The 21564-nt window shown below is 43.4% G+C and overlaps 1 protein-coding gene across 1 annotated transcript; it reads left to right on the forward strand.

Annotated features, from left to right (window-relative positions):
• Window positions 1-917: 917 nt before the first annotated feature.
• On the forward strand, window positions 918-19615 carry LOC139748497 (uncharacterized; the record flags this gene model as incomplete). The annotated part of the gene is made up of 9 exons (XM_071661574.1): window positions 918-1090; window positions 1245-1388; window positions 6460-6562; window positions 7806-7888; window positions 10090-10313; window positions 13858-14015; window positions 15000-15134; window positions 16644-17059; window positions 19510-19615. Coding segments are annotated over 9 exons (1542 nt in total), but the record flags the coding sequence as incomplete, so codon positions are not given.
• Between the last annotated feature and the right edge of the window lie 1949 nt (window positions 19616-21564).

Here is a 21564-nt window from a genome sequence, read left to right on the forward strand (position 1 = left end):
GTCAACCCCGGTATACCACATCGATCCAATTCACTCTATTCCTTGCCCTCCTTTCACCCTCCTGCATGTTCAGGCCCCGATCACACAAAATCTTTTTCACTCCATCTTTCCACCTCCAATTTGGTCTCCCACTTCTCCTCGTTCCCTCCACCTCCGACACATATATCCTCTTGGTCAATCTTTCCTCACTCATTCTCTCCATGTGCCCAAACCATTTCAAAACACCCTCTTCTACTCTCTCAACCACGCTCTTTTTATTTCCACACATCTCTCTTACCCTTACGTTACTTACTCGATCAAACCACCTCACACCACACATTGTCCTCAAACATCTCATTTCCAGCGCATCCATCCTCCTGCGCACAACTCTATCCATAGCCCACGCCTCGCAACTATACAACATTGTTGGAACCACTATTCCTTCAAACATACCCATTTTTGCTTTCCGAGATAATGTTCTCGACTTCCACACATTCTTCAAGGCTCCCAGAATTTTCGCCCCCTCCCCCACCCTATGATCCACTTCCGCTTCCATGGTTCCATCCGCTGCCAGAATCCACTCCCAGATATCTAAAACACTTCACTTCCTCCAGTTTTTCTCCATTCAAACTCACCTCCCAATTGACTTGACCCTCAACCCTACTGTACCTAATAACCTTGCTCTTATTCACATTTACTCTTAACTTTCTTCTTCACACACTTTACCAAACTCAGTCACCAGCTTCTGCAGTTTCTCACATGAATCAGCCACCAGCGCTGTATCATCAGCGAACAACAATTGACTCACTTCCACATATATATATATATATATATATATATATATATATATATATATATATATATATATAGTATGTGTGTGTGTGTGTGTGTGTGTGTGTGTGTAAGTAACAGGTTGTTTATACTTATCTTCCCCCCAGTGTCGGTTCATAAGGTCGACAATCTCGGTGGTCTGAGTGCTGCTGACAGCGGTCTGTGGCAGGAATACACTGGCTGGCAACTGGAGAAGGTCGGTGGCGGCGGCGGTGGCAGCGGCAGTGGCGGCGGCGGCGGCGGCGGCACCCTGGGCGGCGGCGGGGGCGGCGAGGTCAAGGTGGGTGGGTCAGGACGTGTCTGGGTCCCGTCTTAGACCCGAGACTTGGGACCCCCTTCCCGTTAATGAGGGTCAGAGGTCACTCATGAATGATATACATTTAATCCCCCCTTCTGACCTGACCTGACCTGACCTGACCTCTCTCACAATACAGGTCATGAACACGGCGGGCAGCATGGTGGATTGTGAGCCGCCAGCACCACGGAATCTAGTGACATTTTACCGTGGACCAGAAGGCTCAGATGGGCCTTACGCCACTACCTCACTCCTGGCGCCCCACTCACTCCCTCACCACTCAGTGAGTACTCACAATCCCTCACTCACGGTCACTGGGTGAGTACTCACAATCCCTCACTCACGGTCACTGGGTGAGTACTCACAATCCCTCACTCACGGTCACTGGGTGAGTACTCACAATCCCTCACTCACGGTCACTGGGTGAGTACTCACAATCCCTCACTCACGGTCACTGGGTGAGTACTCACAATCCCTCACTCACGGTCACTGGGTGAGTACTCACAATCCCTCACTCACGGTCACTGGGTGAGCACTCACAATCCCTCACTCACGGTCACTCATACGACCTGGTGGGTATATGTATGTCTTCTCGTCTCTCATGAGTTCTGTGAGTGCTCATGGATACTCACAATATGAGGACGAACATAGAGTTATCATTTCTCATAAATCTTTGTGAGTCCTTATGAGTACTCATAATTACTCATAATTCCTCAATGCTCAAAAATACTCATAATTTAGAATTAAGATCTTTAATCACACTCACTTTTCTTTGACTTATATATATATATATATATATATATATATATATATATATATATATTATCCCTGGGGATAGGGGTGAAAGAATACTTCCCACGCATTCCTCACGTGTCGTAGAAGGCGACTAAAGGGGACGGGAGCGGGTGGCTAGAAACCCTCCTCTCCTTGTATTTTAACTTTCTAAAATGGGAAACAGAAGAAGGAGTCACGCGGGGAGTGCTCATCCTCCTCGAAGGCTCAGACTGGGGTGCCTAAATGTGTGTGGATGTAACCAAGATGTGAAAAAAGGAGAGATAGGTAGTATGTTTGAGGAAGGAACCTGGATGTTTTGGCTCTGAGTGAAACGAAGCTCAAGGGTAAAGGGGAAGAGTGGTTTGGGAATGTCTTGGGAGTAAAGTCAGGGGTTAGTGAGAGGACAAGAGTAAGGGAAGGAGTAGCACTACTCCTGAATCAGGAGTTGTGGGAGTATGTGATAGAGTGTAAGAAAGTAAATTCTAGATTAATATGGGTAAAACTGAAAGTTGATGGAGAGAGATGGGTGATTATTGGTGCATATGCACCTGGGCATGAGAAGAAAGATCATGAGAGGCAAGTGTTTTGGGAGCAGCTGAATGAGTGTGTTAGTGGTTTTGATGCACGAGACCGGGTTATAGTCATGGATGATTTGAATGCAAAGGTGAGTAATGTGGCAATTGAGGGAATAATTGGTATACATAGGGTGTTTAGTGTTGTAAATGGAAATGGGGAAGAGCTTGTAGATTTGTGTGCTGAAAAAGGACTGGTGATTGGGAATACCTGGTTTAAAAAGAGAGATATACATAAGTATACGTATGTAAGTAGGACAGATGGCCAGAGAGCGTTATTGGATTACGTGTTAATTGATAGGCGCACGAAAGAGAGACTTTTGGATGTAAATGTGCTGAGACGGTGCAACTGGAGGGATGTCTGATCATTATCTTGTGGAGGCGAAGGTGAAGATTTGTAAAGGTATTCAGAAAAGAAGAAAGAATGTTGGGGTGAAGAGAGTGGTGAGAGTAAGTGAGCTTGAGGAGACCTGTGTGAGGAAGTACCAGGAAAGACTGGGTACAGAATGGAAAAAGGTCAGAACAAAGGAGGAAAGGGGAGTGGGGGAGGAATGGCATGTATTTAGGGAAGCAGTGATGGCTTACGGAAAAGATGCTTGTGGCATGAGAAGCGTGGGAGGTGGACAGATTAGAAAGGGTAGTGAGTGGTGGAAAGAAGAAGTAAAATTATTAGTGAAAGAGAATAGAGGCATTTGGACGATTTTTGCAGGGAAATAATGCAAATGAGTGGGAGATGTATAAAAGAAAGAGGCAGGAGGTCAAAAGGAAGGTGCAAGAGGTGAAAAAGAGGGCAAATGAAAGTTGGGGTGAGAGAGTATCATTAAATTTTAGGGAGAATAAAAAGATGTTTTGGAAGGAGGTAAATAATGTGCATAAGACAAGGGAACAAATGGGAACTTCAGTGAAGGTGGCTAATGGGGAGGTGATAACAAGTAGTGGTGATGTGAGAAGGAGATGGAGTGAGTATTTTGAAGGTTTGTTAAATGTGTTTGATGATAGAGTGGCAGATATAGGGTGTTTTGGTCGAGGTGGTGTGCAGAGTGAGAGGGTTAGGGAAAATGATTTGGTAAACAGAGAAGAGGTAGTAAAAGCTTTGCGGAAGATGAAAGCCGGTAAGGCAGCAGGTTTGGATGGTATTGCAATGGAATCTATTAAAAAAGGGGGTGACTGTATTGTTGACTGGTTGGTAAGGTTATTTAATGTATGTATGATTCATGGTGAGGTGCCTGAGGATTGGCGGAATGCGTGCATAGTGCCATTGTACAAAGGCAAAGGGGATAAGAGTGAGTGCTCAAATTACAGAGGTATAAGTTTGTTGAGTATTCCTGGTAAATTATATGGGAGGGTATTGATTGAGAGGGTGAAGGCATGTACAGAGCATCAGATTGGGGAAGAGCAGTGTGGTTTCAGAAATGGTAGGTGTGTGGATCAGGTGTTTACTTTGAAGAATGTATGTGAGAAATGCTTAGAAAAACAAATGGATTTGTATGTACCATTTATGGATCTGGAGAAGGCATATGATAGAGGTGATAGAGATGCTCTGTGGAAGGTATTAAGAATATATGGTGTGGGAGGCAAGTTAGAAGCAGTGAAAAGTTTTTATCGAGGATGTAAGGCATGTGTACGTGTAGGAAGAGAGGAAAGTAATTGGTTCTCAGTGAATGTAGTTTTGCGGCAGGGGTGTGTGATGTCTCCATGGTTGTTTGATTTGTTTATGGATGGGGTTGTTAGGGAGGTGAATGCAAGAGTTTTGGAAAGAGGGGCAAGCATGCAGTCTGTTGTGGATTAGAGAGCTTGGGAAGTGAGTCAGTTGTTGTTCGCTGATGATACAGCGCTGGTGCCTGATTCTTGTGACAAACTGCAGAAGCTGGTGACTGAGTTTGGTAAAGTGTGTGAAAGAAGAAAGTTGAGAGTAAATGTGAATAAGAGCAAGGTTATTAGGTACAGTAGGGTTGAGGGTCAAGTCTATTGGGAGGTAAGTTTGAATGGAGAAAAACTGGAGGAAGTGAAGTGTTTTAGATATCTGGGAGTGGATCTGGCAGCGGATGGAACCATGGAAGCGGAAGTGAATCATAGGGTGGGGGAGGGGGCGAAAATTCTGGGAGCCTTGAAGAAAGTGTGGAAGTCGAGAACATTATCTCGAAAAGCAAAAATGGGTATGTTTGAAGGAATAGTGGTTCCAACAATGTTGTATGGTTGCGAGGCGTGGGCTATGGATAGAGTTGTGCGGAGGAGAGTGGATGTGCTGGAAATGAGATGTTTGAGGACAATGTGTGGTGTGAGGTGGTTTATCGAGTAAGTAATAATAGGGCAAGAGAGATGTGTGGTAATAAAAAAGAGTGTGGTTGAGAGAGCAGAAGAGTGTGTTTTGAAATGGTTTGGTCATATGGAGAGAATGAGTGAGGAAAGATTGACCAAGAGGATATATGTGTCTGAGATGGAGGGAACGAGGAGAAGTGGGAGACCTAATTGGAGGTGGAAAGATGGAGTGAAAAAGATTTTAAGTGATCGGGGCCTGAACATACAGGAGGGTGAAAGGCGTGCAAGGAATAGTGTGTATTGGAACGATGTGGTATAACGGGGTCGACGTGCTGTCAATAGATTGAACCAGGGCATTTGAAGCGTCTGGGGTAAACCATGGAAAGTTCTTTGGGGCCTGGATGTGGAAAGGGAGCTGTGGTTTCGGGGCATTATTGCATGACAGCTAGAGACTGAGTGTGAACGAATGGGGCCTTTGTTGTCTTTTCCTAGCGCTACCTCGCACACATGAGGGGGGGAGGGGGTTGTTATTACATGTGTGGCGAGGTGGTGATGGTAATAAATAAAGGCAGACAGTATGAATTATGTACATGTGTATATATGTATATGTCTGTGTGTGTATATATATGTATACATTGAAATGTATAGGTATGTATATTTGCGTGTGTGGAACGTGTATGTGTATACATGTGTATGGGGGTGGGTTGGGCCATTCTTTCGTCTGTTTCCTTGCGCTACCTCGCAATCCGTCTGTAATGCCGTGCATTAATCCATCTGTAATCCCGCGCATTAATCGCCTGTCTTTATTAATCACCCATTACTCCATATTTAAGGGATGTAAGTCCTTTAGATATTAATGTATCTGTATTATCTACTCTCATGTCAATCCTTATACAAACTTACAAATTAATCTCCCTACAAACTCCGCCAATTTCAATGAAGTGATCGCAAATTAATCCCTCATCTAAATCCCTAGGATTAGATCCTCCTGAAACCACATTCTCTATATTATTTCCCCTTGTGATTCACGTATAATCCCTTATCGTTAATCCCCATCATTTATATCCACCATAAATCCTCAGTTAATCCACCACCATTGAATCCATTCCATTAGTCTTACCCCATTAATCCAATTATAAATCCCTAAGATTAATCCCTGCATGAATCCCCATCACACATTCTCTACATAAATCCCCGTTCATAAATCTACCCCAGAAATCCCGACATAAAAAATTCCCTGATAAACATTGATAGATTAAACCACAAATCCTCACAGTAAATCCCTAGCTGTACATCCCATACAAGAAATCCCGACATAAATCCCCATAATAAATCCCTACCATAAATCCCCCACAATAAATCCCCCATAGTTAAACCCACCATAAACCCCCATAGTTTAATCCCCCACCCTAAATTCCCCGTTAATCCCCGCCATATTAATCCCCGCCATATTAATCCCTCATTATTAATCCCACATTATTAATCCCTCATTATTAATCCCACATTATTAATCCCACATTATTAATCCCACATTATTAATCCCACATTATTAATCCCTCATTATTAATCCCTCATTATTAATCCCTCATTATTAATCCCTCATTATTAATCCCACATTATTAATCCCTCATTATTAATCCCACATTATTAATCCCTCATTATTAATCCCTCATTATTAATCCCACATTATTAATCCCTCATTATTAATCCCCGCCATATTAATCCCACATTATTAATCCCCCTCGGCAGCTAAAATCCCACCAGGAGGAGCACCGCAGCACCGGTGAGGGAGGCGGTGAGAAGCACAGCCTTGGTCACGCGAAGACTTCCACTGAGAGAAACTTCTACACAGGTGAGAGAAAGAGAGAGAGAGAGAGAGAGAGAGAGAGAGAGAGAGAGAGAGAGGAGGGGAGAGAGGGAGGGAGGAAGAGAGAGAGAGAGAGAGAGAGAGAGAGAGAGAGAGAGAGAGAGAGAGAGAGAGAGAGAGACAGAGAGGAGGGGAGAGGGAGGGAGGAAGAGAGAGAGAGAGAGAGAGAGAGAGAGAGAGAGAGAGAGAGAGAGAGAGAGAGAGAGAGAGAGAGAGAGAGAAGGGAGAGAGAGAGAGAGACAGAGAGGAGGGGAGAGGGAGAGAGAGAGAGAAGGGAGAGAGAAAAAGAAGGAGAGAGAGAGAGAGAGAGAGAGAGAGAGAGAGTGTAAATTCTGACAGATGTATGATATCAATTCATATTTCTGTTGTCACATATATATTTTTCTTCTTATCACATTATCTCTATGTACACTTAACACTCCTTGATGGCTCCCACCCCCTCCGCCGTTTTCTGTAAACCCCTCAATAGCATCCCGGTTTCTATACTTAAGGTGTTCTATTCTGTTTTTCATTTGATTCGTATTTCTCTCTCTCTCTCTCTCTCTCTCTCTCTCTCTCTCTCTCTCTCTCTCTCTCTCTTGCAATTGTATTTAGTGTTGGATCAACCAACTTTATGTTTTCTATCCATATTTTTAAATGCGTTTTCTATATAATTAGAGCAGTTTTCCTTTTTCTGTTTCATCTGTCTATATAATGACATATATTTTCTAATGTGAGCAATAGATGTCATTTTAGTCATTCTCTCAAATGTGAATAATTCATCGTTTTCTAAAAAAAAAAAAAAATGATATTCCCACTTTCTTTTAGCGACCACAATTACCGTTTTCTTATGAAAGCATTCACTTTCTCTTAACTTTCTCAGTGCACATTATTCCCCGTTTTCTATCACTTCAAACCACTTGCTTAATTCTGTGACTTGAAACTACCTATCGTTTTCTGTTGATGCAAACTTCCCACTGTTTTCTAATATTGCAAGCCCCCCCTTACCTTTTTCTGTGAATGCAAAACTACCTCCCGTTTTCTCTTAAACTACAGTTTTCTGTGAATGCAAACGACCTCCCATTTTCTCTCACGAGGTCTTCCCACCGTTTTCTAATAATGCAAGCCACTCACATTTTTTTTTTCTGAGAGTTCTACCCGATGACCATTTTCTGTGAATGCAAAAGCAGCTACCGCTTTCTTTGGTGATGACCACATCTCGTTTTCTTTCCTCCCCCTTCCCGCCCAGATGGGACAAATACACTTCGTCGTCTGAAGGGGGCGCGACCCATGCTCTCGGCCCCCCCTCTCCCATGCCTCCCTCCCCCAGGGGTAAGTCTGACCCATTATTACCCTATTTTCGTACCTTATTGAATTATTTCATCTTATTATATTATGATACCTTATTACACTGTTATATTATTGAATTATTTTATTACATTATTTCATCTTATTACATTATGATGCCTTATTACACTGTTATATTATTGAATTATCTTATTACATTATTTTATCTTATTACATTATGATACCTTATTACACTGTTATATTATTGAATTATTTTATTACATTATTTTATCTTATTACATTATGATACCTTATTACACTGTTATATTATTGAATTATTTTATTACATTATTTCATCTTATTATATTATGATACCTTATTACACTGTTATATTATTGAATTATCTTATTACATTATTTTATCTTATTACAATATGATACCTTATTACACTGTTATATTATTGAATTATCTTATTACATTATTTTATCTTATTACATTATGATACCTTATTACACTGTTATATCTTACTGAATTATAATATAATAGATTATTTCGTATCTTATTACATTATTTCTATAATAGATTATTTCGTATCTTATTACATTATTTCATATTATTACATTATGATACCTTATTTCAGTTATATCTTATTGAATTGTTACATTATTTTATCTTACTACATTGTATTACCTTATTACACTTACATCTTACTGAATTATCATATTACATTATTTCATCGTATTACATTATAATACCTTATTACACTGTTATATCTTATTGAATTATCATATTACATTATTTCACCTTATTATTATACCTTATTACACTGCTATATTTAATTGAATTATCATATTACATTATTTTACCTTATTATTATACCCTATTACACTGATATATCTCATTGAATTATCATATTACATTATTACACTATTAAATCTTATTGAATTATCTTATTACATTATTATACATCATTACTCTGCTGTATCTTATTGAATTATCATATCGCATTATATTATTTTATCTTTTTTCATTATTATGCCTTATTACAGTGTTATATCTTATTGAATTGTCATATTTTATTACATTATTTTATCTTTTTACATTATCATACCTTAATATACTGTTATATCTTACTGAATTATCATATTACATTATCATATTGTATTATCATATTTTATTACATTATCATATTGTATTATCATATTTTATTACATTATCATATTTTATTACATTATCATATTGTATTATCATATTTTATTACATTATCATATTGTATTATCATGTCTTATTACATTATTATATTGAAATATATCTTATTACATTATCATATTGAATTATCACATTACCTTATGATATTGAATTATTATATTACATCATATTGAATTATCATATTATATTACATTGTTATATTGAATTATCATATCTTACTTCATTATCATTGAATTATCATATCTTCTTACATTATCATATTCAATTATCGCGTCTTATTACATTATCATATCGAATTATCTTATTACATTATCATGATAAATTATCATATCATTACATTATCATATTGATTGTCATATTACATTATTATATTGAATTATCTTATTACATTATTATATTGAATTATCATATCTTATTACGTTATCATATTGAATTATCATATTACGTTATCATATTGAATTATCATATTACATTATTATATTGAATTATCATATTACATTATCATATTGAATTATCATATTACATTATTATATTGAATTATCATATTACATTATCATATTGAATTATCATGTTTTATTACATGATCATATATTATTGAATTATCATATCTTATTGAATTATCATATCTTATTGAATTATTATATCTTATTGAATTATCATATATTATTGAATTATCATATCTTATTGAATTATTATATCTTATTGAATTATCATATCTTATTGAATTATCATATCTTATTGAATTATTATATCTTATTGAATTATCATATCTTATTGATATTATTGTTATTACATTATTACATCTTATTGAATTACCATATCTTATTACATTATTATATCTTATCTTATTATCATACCATATTGTTAAATCTTATTTCATCACTATATGTTATCTTATTACCATACCATATTGTTATATCTTAATACATTATAATACATTATCCTGTATCTCTCTCTCTCTCTCTCTCTCTCTCTCTCTCTCTCTCTCTCTCTCTCTCTCTCTCTCTCTCTCTCTCTCTCTCTCTCTGCCACGCCAGCTGCCGGACGGGCGGACCCACACGCCCTGCTACTGCGCGGGGCGCCACATCCCCCGCGCCATGGGCGAGTCAGGGTACTCGGAGGCCCACTACACGCCCACGCTCTCCGCGCGGCACGCCTGCTACCACGCCCGCCCGGAGCACCACGCCCACGCCGTCTGCCCCTCCCACGTGTACGCCTCTGCCTCGCCTCTCCCGCCCTACCCGGACAGTGTGGCCTCCAGGTCAGTACGTGACCTGCTCCCACGTGAGACCTGCTGACCTGTGGTAGACGGGTGACCTGTGGTGACCTGTGTTAACCTGGTGACCTGTGTTAGACTGGTGACCTGTGTTAGACTGGTGACCTGTGGTAACCTGCTGACCTGTGGTGACCTGTGGTAGACGGGTGACCTGCGTTGACCTGTGTTAGACGGGTGACCTGTGTTAGACTGGTGACCTGTGGTAACCTGGTGACCTGTGATGACCTGGTGACCTGTGGTAACCTGGTGACCTGTGTTAGACTGGTGACCTGTGTTAACCTGGTGACCTGTGTTAGACTGGTGACCTGTGGTAACCTGGTGACCTGTGATGACCTGGTGACCTGTGATGACTTGGTGACCTGTGTTAGACTGGTGACCTGTGGTAACTTGGTGACCTGGTGACCTGTGTTAGACGGGTGACCTGTGGTGACGTGGTGACCTGTGTTAGACGGGTGATCTGGTGACCTGTGGTAACCTGGTGACCTGTGTTAGACGGGTGACCTGTGGTGACCTGTGTTAGACGGATGACCTGTGGTGACCTGTGTTAGACGGGTGACCTGTGGTAACCTGGTGACCTGTGTTAGACTGGTGACTTGTGGTGATCAGGTGACCTGTGTTAGACGGGTGACCTGTGGTAACCTGGTGACCTGTGGTAACTTGGTGACCTGTGTTAGACGGGTGACCTGTGGTAGCCTGGTGACCTGTGGTAACCTGGTGACCTGTGTTAGACTGGTGACCTGTGGTAACTTGGTGACCTGTGGTGACCTGGTGACCTGTGTTAGACGGGTGACCTGTGGTAACCTGGTGACCTGTGTTAGACGGGTGACCTGTGGTAACCTGGTGACCTGTGTTAGACGGGTGACCTGTGGTAACCTGGTGACCTGTGTTAGACTGGTGACCTGTGTTAGACGGGTGACCTGAGGTGACCTGGTGACCTGTGTTAGACGGGTGACCTGTGTTAGACTGGTGACCTTTGGTAACCTGGTGACCTGTGTTAGACGTGGACCTGTGTTAGACGGGTGACCTGTGTTAGACGGATGACCTGTGGTAACTTGGTGACCTGTGTTAGACGGGTGACCTGTGGTAACCTGGTGACCTGTGTTAGACAGGTGACCTTTGGTAACCTGGTGACCTGTGTTAGACGTGGACCTGTGTTAAACGGGTGACCTGTGTTAGACGGGTGACCTGTGGTAACTTGGTGACCTGTGTTAGACGGGTGACCTGTGGTAACCTGGTGACCTGTGTTAGACGGGTGACCTGTGTTAGACTGGTGACCTGTGGTAACCTGGTGACCTGTGTTAGACGTGGACCTGTGTTAGACTGGTGACCTGTGGTAACCTGGTGACCTGTGCTAGACGGGTGACCTGTGGTAACCTGGTGACCTGTGTTAGACTGGTGACCTGTGATAACCTGGTGACCTGCCATGTTGAACTTGATGACCTCCCATGTTAAACATGGTGACCCTCCATGTTAAACCAGGTGACTCCTATGTTAACATGATGCCTCCTGTGTTAAACATGGTGACCCCCATGTTAAACTTGGTGACTCATATGTTAACATAATGACTCCTGTGTTAAACATGCTGACCCCCATGTTAAACTTGGTGACTCATATGTTAACATAATGCCTCCTATGTTAAACTTGGTGACTCCTGTGTTAATGGCTGCCATGTTAATTCTTTCTCTTTTTCAATGCATAACTATTATTAAGATAGATATCCTTAATTATATGTGTATCATATATTGCATATTTGGAATATAAGTGTGATATACTGTGGATAATATACCTACTCTGATATACCCAGCGTCATATATGCCATATATCAACATACAACTCTCTAACCTAACCTAATCTAACATTCTCATTAGCTAACAGAGCTGTACTAGTATTTCTCTTAAGTACGAGAAGTGAGAAAGTGAGCTAGCTCACTTTCTCAGGTCCTCTGTGGTCGTCTTGCTCACTTTCTGGGCCAGCTAACTGATCATTCTAACACTGTGTCTTCTAACAGGTCATTCTAACACTGTGTCTTCTAACTGATCATTCTAACACTGTGTCTTCTAACAGGTCATTCTAACACTGTGTCTTCTAACTGATCATTCTAACACTGTGTCTTCTAACACTATTCTAACACTGTGTCTTCTAACACTGTGTCTTCTAACTGATCATTCTAACACTGTGTCTTCTAACTGATCATTCTAACACTGTGTCTTCTAACTGATCATTCTAACACCGTGTCTTCTAACACCATTCTAACACTGTGTCTTCTAACACCATTCTAACACTGTGTCTTCTAACACCATTCTAACACTGTCTTCTAACACCATTCTAACACTGTGTCTTCTAACTGATCATTCTAACACCGTGTCTTCTAACACCATTCTAACACCGTGTCTTCTAACCAATTCCGTCCATTTCTAACACTATCTATACGACCCAGTTAGGTTTTAGAATGTGTCGTGCTAGTATTTCTAAGAGCTTTGCCCTTCGTCTGTCTAATTCTAAGGATAGATGTTTCTAGCCAGGGTATAGATAATCCTTCTATGCTCTCTATCTGTTAGTCAAAAGATAGATCTATCTATAAGGAATTGCCTTGTTGTGTTCGTTCAGTCTAACTTAATTAGGTATTTCTAACTTACCCTACTGCCCTCCGTCCTTAGAAAAAGTTAGATTTGCACCCTAACTTTGAGAGGGAAGGGCTATTCTAACTCGCTCCCTGAATCTAAGAGCAGGGAGCTGTAAATTAAGTGTTTACATTTCCTCCCTGAATCCAAGAATAGATCATTGTAAATTAGTGTTTACATTTCCTCCCTAAATTCAAGAATAGACCATTGTAAATCAAGTGTTTACATTCACTCCCTGAATCCAATAATAGACCATTGTAAATCAGTGTTTACATTTACTCCCTGAAACCAAGAATAGGCCATTGTAAATCAAGTGTTTACATTCACTCCCTGAATCCAATAATAGACCATTGTAAATCAAGTGTTTACATTCACTCCCTGAATCCAAGAATATAGACTTTGCAATACACTGAGAACCCTTTCCTCCCTTTATACACGCCATGTTCTCCCTTAATATTTCCTAATCTCGGTCCACTTCCTTTTAGGTAGATAGTCCATTTCCTCCCTAGCCATCTCCTCCCTAGCCATCTCCTCCCTAGCCATCTCCTCCCTAGCTATCTCCTCCCTAGCCATCTCCTCCCTAGCTATCTCCTCCCTAGCTATCTCCTCCCTAGCCATCTCCTCCCTAGCTATCTCCTCCCTAGCCATCTCCTCCCTAGCTATCTCTCCCTACCTATCTCTCCCTAGCTATCTCTCCCTGCCTGCAGTACATGTCGTAAAAGGGAGACAATATAGTCCCCATGTCTCCTACTCTTCTCTCTTCCTCCTCCACGCGCCCCTCCCTCTTTTTCTCCCCCCTTCTCCCCCCACCAGTGAGAGGGATGGGAGAGGGAGGTCTAAAGGAAGGGAGGAAGAGAGAGACTCGTCTCCCTGATAATGTCTCTCTGTGTCTCTTCTGTCTCCACCAGCAGACCGTCTCTGCCTTCCCCGGGCACGTCACACCACCGTCTGTGTCGCAACTCGGCCATCTACGAGTCGGCTTCTCTGCAGTACGCCCCTGCTGGCTACTACCTCCCCTCCTCCATGGCCTCCTCCTTCACCTCTACGACCTCCGACGCCCCCTCCGGTGAGTGGGAAACGTGGCCTCACGTCCGGGGTGGTGGTGTTGTGTCGTAGAAGGCGACTAAAAGGGGAGGGAGCGGGGGGGGGGGGGCTGGAAATCCTCACCTCTCGATTGTTGTTTTTTTTTTATTTTCCAAAAGAAGGAACAGAGAAGGGGGCCAGGTGAGGATATTCCCTCAAAGGCCCAGTCCTCTGTTCTTAACGCTACCTCGCTATCGCGGGAAATGGCGAATAGTATGAGATATATATATATATATATATATATATATATATATATATATATATATATATATATATATATATATATATATATATATATATGTGTGTGTGTGTGTGTGTGTGTGTGTGTGTGTGTGTGTGTGTGTGTGTGTGTGTATTTATTCTCCTGGGTGCATCTATAAAGTGCCTTGTGGAAACTGTGATAAATTTTATGTTGGTCAGACTGGTAAGGATCTTTCTATTAGACTTAAGCAACATAAATATAGTATAAGAACGGGACAAGAATCAAATGCCTTGTTTAATCACGTTAAAAACTATGATCATTGTATTAACTGGAGTAACGCCATCTCAGTTATTAACTCTAACTCTATTACCAAGAGAAACATCATTGAATCTTCTATTATTAAATACACAAAGAATTATAATCTTAATGTTAGTGATGGTCTATATAAATTGGATAACTTTATTGTTGATAAAATTCTGTAAACAATTCCCCTTCTTGTCTACATAACAAGTTTATGATACACTCGTTATCTGTCTTGCACAATCACATGTTTACCAAATGGCGTCCTAGCTTCGTCTCTTCGTTGTATATCAACTGACTGTTATATTTCTCTCTTGTGTCTCCCCTGATCATGTGATTATGACACGAAAGTGCACTTGGGAACATCGTGTTTCATTTTCCCCAGTGGACTCGTAGGAATATATATATATATGTATATGACCTCATGACCTCATTTGACCAAGAGTTTGACCTTTCCCATCGCAGGTGTGTCCACGACCTCGGGGATGGAGAAGGTGGTGGAGAGAGGAGTCCAAAGTTCCCTCCCGTCGCTCACGTACGAGGCACTGAAGGCACTGGGCGAGGATATCGAAGCCTTCAGGCAAATGCACCAACTCTCCGGTGAGCCCTGGCAACGGGTGGAGGCAGCTGATTGGTCAGGGGTGTCGGGGGAGGGAGGCAGTTGATTGGTCAGTGGATGGAGGGAGAGAGAGAGGCAGTTGATTGGTCAGTGGTGTTGGGGAGGGAGGCAGTTGATTGGTCAGTGGATGGAGGGAGAGAGAGAGGCAGTTGATTGGTCAGTGGTGTTGGGGAGAGAGAGGCAGTTGATTGGTCAGTGGTGTGGGGGAGAGAGAGGCAGTTGATTGGTCAGTGGTGTCGGGGAGGGAGAGGCAGTTGATTGGTCAGTGGATGTAGGGAAAGGCTTGTGCGGATTGGTCGACTGGTGGAGAGGGAGAGAGAGAGAGAGAGAGAGAGAGAGAGAGAGAGAGAGAGAGAGAGAGAGAGAGAGAGAGAGAGAGAGAGGCATGGGATTGGTAATTGAGAATGGAAGCATATGATTGGCAATTGGAGAGGAAGGTGGGGTTGGTGATTGGTAGGCAAGGAATGGGAGAGGCATCTGATTGGGAGACTGGAGCGAGAGGAACCAATCTTTCTGGGGAATAGATCGTAAGATTAGGAATGTGATTGGGTTGTCGATCGGTGGGGTAATGATGCACATGAGGGAGATGATTGGTGATTGGATATTGACCAAGGATTGTCCTGATTGGAACGGAAAGCTTGATTGGTAAGGAAGAGCATGGAAATGGGATAGATAGATATGAAAAGAGAATATATATATATATATATATATATATATATATATATATATATATATATATATATATATATATATATATATATATATATATCCCTGGGGATAGGGGAGAAAGAATACTTGCCACGTATTCCCTGCGTGTCGTAGAAGGCGACTAAAAAGGGAGGGAGCGGGGGGCTGGAAATCCTCCCCTCTCGTTTTTTTTTTTTTTTCCAAAAGAAAGAACAGAGAAGGGGGCCAGGTGAGGATATTTCCTCAAAGGCTCAGTCCTCTGTTCTTAACGCTACCTCGCTAACGCGGGAAATGGCGAATAGTGTGAAAGAAAAGAAAATATATATATATATATATATATATATATATATATATATATATATATATATATATAGAGAGAGAGAGAGAGAGAGAGAGAGAGAGAGAGAGAGAGAGAGAGAGATAGATAGATAGATAGATAGATCAATAGATAGATATGAAAAAAGAATATATATATATATATATATATATATATATATATATATAGAGAGAGAGAGAGAGAGAGAGAGAGAGAGAGAGAGAGAGAGAGAGAGAGATGAAAAAAGAATATATATATATATATATATATATATAGAGAGAGAGAGAGAGAGAGAGAGAGAGAGAGAGAGAGAGAGAGAGAGAGAGAGAGAGAGAGATATGAAAAAATATATATATACATATAGATAGAAAGAAAAGTATAGATAGATAGATAGAGACATATTAAAAAGAATATATATATAGATAGATAGATAGATAGACAGATAGATAGATGGATAGATAGATTGATATGACTCTCTTTCCCCCAGAGGAGGAGAGTATGAAAGTTGGGGTCAAGACCTCGACCTGTGGTAGCCAGGTCATGACCTCTGAGCGGGGGGTCGCCGCCCTGGCCCAGGCCCCCCCAACCTTCGAGGCCCCCGCCCCCCCGCCCACACCGCCGTCCAGTGCCGCCCAGCCGCCCGCCACCCACACCGCCCACTTGCCCAACGGGCCCCATGCCGGGACCCTTGCCCCGGGGGGGTCTCTGCCGCCCTTGGAGGTGGGCGTGGCGCCCCTGGAGGAGGCCGAGAGCGACTGCCTGGAGGAGGAGGAAGGGGAGGAGGAAGGGGGTGATGGGGTGTGTTCGGCGTGTTCGTGTTCGTGTTCGGAGGCCGAGTCGTCTGTGTACGCAGAAACTGAGTTTACTGAGGAGGTACGAGCCAGCCTGCAGGAGGCTGATGGGGTAAGTGCCCATCACCAGTGAGGGGAGGGGCTCATCATCAACACCAGGGGTGAAGGGGTCCATCACCAGTGAGGGGAGGGGCTCATCATCACCACCAGGGGTGAAGTGGTCCATCACTAGAGGGTAGGTGCACATCACTATGGGGGAGGGGCTCATCATCAACACCAGGGGTGAAGGGGTCCATCACCAGTGAGGGGAGGGGCTCATCATCACCACCAGGGGTGAAGTGGTCCATCACTAGAGGGTAGGTGCACATCACTATGGGGGAGGGGCTCATCATCACTAGGGTGAAGGGGCCCATCACTAGGAGGTAGGTGCCCATCACCAGGGTGAAGGGGTCCATCACTAGAGGGTAGGTGCCCATCACTATGGGGGAGGGGCTCATCACCAGGGTGAAGGGGCCCAGTGCCCATCACTAGGGGGAGAGAGAGTGACCCATCACAAAGGGGTAGGTGCCTGTCATTAAGGGGAAGGGGCCCAGTGCCCATCACTAGGGGGAGTGACCCATCACCAGGGTGAAGGGGCCCAGTGCCCATCACTAGGGGGGAGTAGAGTGACCCATCACAAGGGGGTAGGTGCCCGTCATTAAGGGGAAGGGGCCCATCACACACTCTCTCTCTCTCTCTCTCTCTCTCTCTCTCTCTCTCTCTCTCTCTCTCTCTCTCTCTCTCTCTCTCTCTCTGTTTCAGACCTACTCTCCCCCTTTCTTGGCATATGTTGTCTCATGCCCTCTCTGAGACGCGTAGTTATGACCACAGTTGTGTCCAGGACCACCTCAGTCTGTCCATGGCTTGTAAATTATACATTTGGACCTCATCGTTCAGCTGTATAGTACCTTATTTGGCCCTCATCGTTCAGCTGTATTGTACCTTATTTGGCCCTCATCGTTCAGCTGTATAGTACCTTATTTGGCCCTCATTGTTCAGCTGTATAGCACCTTATTTGGCCCTTATTGTTCAGCTGTATAGTACCTTATTTGGCCCTCATCGTTTAGTGTATAGTACCTTATTTGGCCCTCATCGTTCCGCTGTATAGTACCTTATTTGACCCTCATCGTTCAGCTGTGTAGTATCTTATTTGACCCTCATCGTTCAGCTGTATAGTACCTTGTTTGGCCCTCATCGTTCAGCTGTGTAGTATCTTATTTGGCCCTCATCATTCAGCTGTATAGTACCTTAGTTGGCCCTCATCGTTCAGCTGTGTAGTACCTTATTTGGCCCTCATCGTTCAGCTGTATAGTACCTTATTTGGCCCTCATCGTTCAGCTGTATAGTACCTTATTTGGCCATTATTCATCATCTATTCATTTTAGACTCTCGTATGACTCCATAAACTCTCATTCATCTTTCCTCCCTCTGTCTTATTATAGATATTCATTTGACTCTTGTATATATCCTCTCATATGACTGAAATTTCTTATATCTTTTTAAAGGACCATATATACAGTGAGAGCCTGTATGGTCTTAGCAAGGACCATATATACTGTGAGAGCCTGTATGGTCTAAGCAAGGACCATATATACTGTGAGAGCCTGTATGGTCTTAGCAAGGACTATATATACAGTGAGAGCCTGTATGGTCTTAGCAAGGACCATATATACTGTGAGAGCCTGTATAGTCTTAGCAAGGACCATATATACAGTGAGAGCCTGTATGGTCTTAGCAAGGACCATATATACAGTGAGAGCCTGTATGGTCTTAGCAAGGACCATATATACAGTGAGAGCCTGTATGGTCTTAGCAAGGACCATATATACAGTGAGAACCTGTATGGTCTTAGCAAGGACCATATATACAGTGAGAGCCTGTATGGTCTTAGCAAGGACCATGTATACAGTGAGAGCCTGTATGGTCTTAGCAAGGACCATATATACAGTGAGAGCCTGTATGGTCTTAGCAAGGACCATATATACTGTGAGAGCCTGTATGGTCTTAGCAAGGACCATATATACAGTGAGAGCCTGTATGGTCTTAGCAAGGACCATATATACAGTGAGAGCCTGTATGGTCTTAGCAAGGACCATATATACAGTGAGAGCCTGTATGGTCTTCGCAAGGACCATATATACAGTGAGAGCCTGTATGGTCTTAGCAAGGACCATATATACAGTGAGAGCCTGTATGGTCTTAGCAAGGACCATATATACAGTGAGAGCCTGTATGGTCTTAGCAAGGACCATATATACAGTGAGAGCCTGTATGGTCTTTGAACTATTCATTTACCATTTGAAGGTCTTCAAATCACTTCAATTAGTCATTATAACTTGACCTAGACAGTCTTAACGACCCAATTGGTCGAAGACCAAAAAAAAAAAAAACCAAAAACTAAAATAATTTTCCACATAATCTAACCATTGTTTACCCTCCCCCCTCCCCCCTCTCCCCTCCCCTTCCCTTCCTCCCTTCCCTTCCCTCCCGTCTCCCTCCCCTCCCCCCCTCCCCCCCCTCCAGATGGGCGGTGGGGTCCGTGGTCGAGGTCGTCGACATCGACACAAGCGTCGACCAGCGTCGACCTACAGTACTGACAGCAACCCCATGCAGCTACCACACGACCCAGGTAAGGGTCACGCTCACTGTGTGTGGGTCCAGGTGGAGGTGTGGTGTGCAGGTGGAGGTGTGGTGTGCAGGTGGAGGTGTGGTGTGCAGGTGGAGATGTGGAGGTGTTGTGTGCAGGTGTTGTGTGGAGGTGTGGTGTGCAGGTGGAGGTGTTGTGTGAAGGTGGAGGTGTGGTGTGCAGGTGGAGGTGTGGTGTGCAGGTGGAGGTGTGGTGTGTTGTGGAGGTGTGTGTGCAGTGGAGGTGTGGTGTGCAGGTGGAGGTGTTGTGTGAAGGTGGAGGTGTGGTGTGCAGGTGGAGGTGTGGTGTGCAGGTGGAGGTGTTGTGTGCAGGTGGAGATGTGGAGGTGTTGTGTGCAGGTGGAGGTGTTGTGTCCAGGTGGAGGTGTTGTGTCCAGGTGGAGGTGTTGTGTGCAGGTGGAGGTGTTGTGTGCAGGTGGAGGTGTGGTGTGCAGGTGGAGGTGTGGTGTGCAGGTGGAGGTGTGGTGTGCAGGTGGAGGTGTGGTGTGCAGGTGGAGGTGTGGTGTGCAGGTGGAGGTGTTGTGTGCAGGTGGAGGTGTGGTGTGCAGGTGTGGTGTGCAGGTGGAGGTGTGGTGTGCAGGTGGAGGTGTGGTGTGCAGGTGGAGGTGTGGTGTGCAGGTGGAGGTGTTGTGTGCAGGTGGAGGTGTGGTGTGCAGGTGTGGTGTGCAGGTGGAGGTGTGGTGTGCAGGTGGAGGTGTGGTGTGCAGGTGTGGTGTGGTGTGCAGGTGGAGGTGTTGTGTGCAGGTGGGGGTGTGCAGGTGGAGTGTGGAGGTGTTGTGTGCAGGTGGAGGTGTTGTGTCCAGGTGGAGGTGTTGTGTGAAGGTGGAGGTGTGGAGTGGTACACCTCCACACAACACCTCCACAGCTGCACCTCCTCCACACACCTCCTGCTCCACCACCTGTACGGGGCGCTCATTCCAATGTCATACACTCTCTCTCTCTCTCTCTCTCTCTCTCTCTCTCTCTCTCTCTCTCTCTCTCTCTCTCTCTCTCTCTCTCTCTCTCTCTCTCTCTCTGTAGTTTTCTTTAATCTTCTTATTGGTCATTTATTTTTTTTTCTTTTTTTTTTTTTTGGGGGGGGGGGGCAAAGGATTTTCTTTTTATAACCCTTTGGTTCCCCCATCACCCTTTGGTCCCCATCACCCTTTGATCCCCATCACCCTTTGGTCCCATCACCCTTCGGCCCCATCACCCTTTGGTCCCCATTACCCTTTGGTCCCCATTACCCTTTGGTCCCCCATTGGTCCCCATCACCCTCTGCTCCCATCATCCTTTGTTACCCATCATCCTTTTGCTCCCATCACACTTTGCGCCAATAACCCATTCTTCCCATCACCCTTTGACCCCATCTCTTTTAGAATCACACACACACACACACACACACACACACACACAGATGGGTCTGCCCTCACCCGGATGTCTGTCCCTTCAATTTCAATTTCAAAAGTAGGAGAGAGATTGATATACTTGATTTTGAGTCTCAAAACTTCAAAGTGGGGGGGGGGGGGGGGGCGGGGGGGGTAGAGGTTCATTTGCATATGGAACACAGTTTAAATGACGGGATTTTTAACCTTCTGGCCACGACGGTACGACCCTTAAGCACGACGGTACGACCCTTGAGCACGACGGTACGACCCTTGACCGTCGTTCAAGGATCGTACCGTCTTGCTCAAGGGTCGTACCGTCGTGTTCAAGGGTCGTACCGTCGTGTTCAAGGGTCGTACCGTCGTGTTCAAGTTACTGAACTATATTCCGCCTATAATATCAACAGATTTATTCAATAATTACATTTCAATAATTATATGTTTATTTGACTCATTATCTAAATCTAATTTCTCAAAGATCTAGCTATCTAAATGCCAAATATCTAAATGCGCTTTAGCAATATTCTAATTCCTACCATCACTATATTATTTATTTTTATTATTTATT

This window comes from Panulirus ornatus, unplaced genomic scaffold (assembly GCF_036320965.1).
Source record: "Panulirus ornatus isolate Po-2019 unplaced genomic scaffold, ASM3632096v1 CTG_5203_pilon, whole genome shotgun sequence".
NCBI classification, from domain to species: Eukaryota; Metazoa; Arthropoda; class Malacostraca; order Decapoda; family Palinuridae; genus Panulirus; species Panulirus ornatus.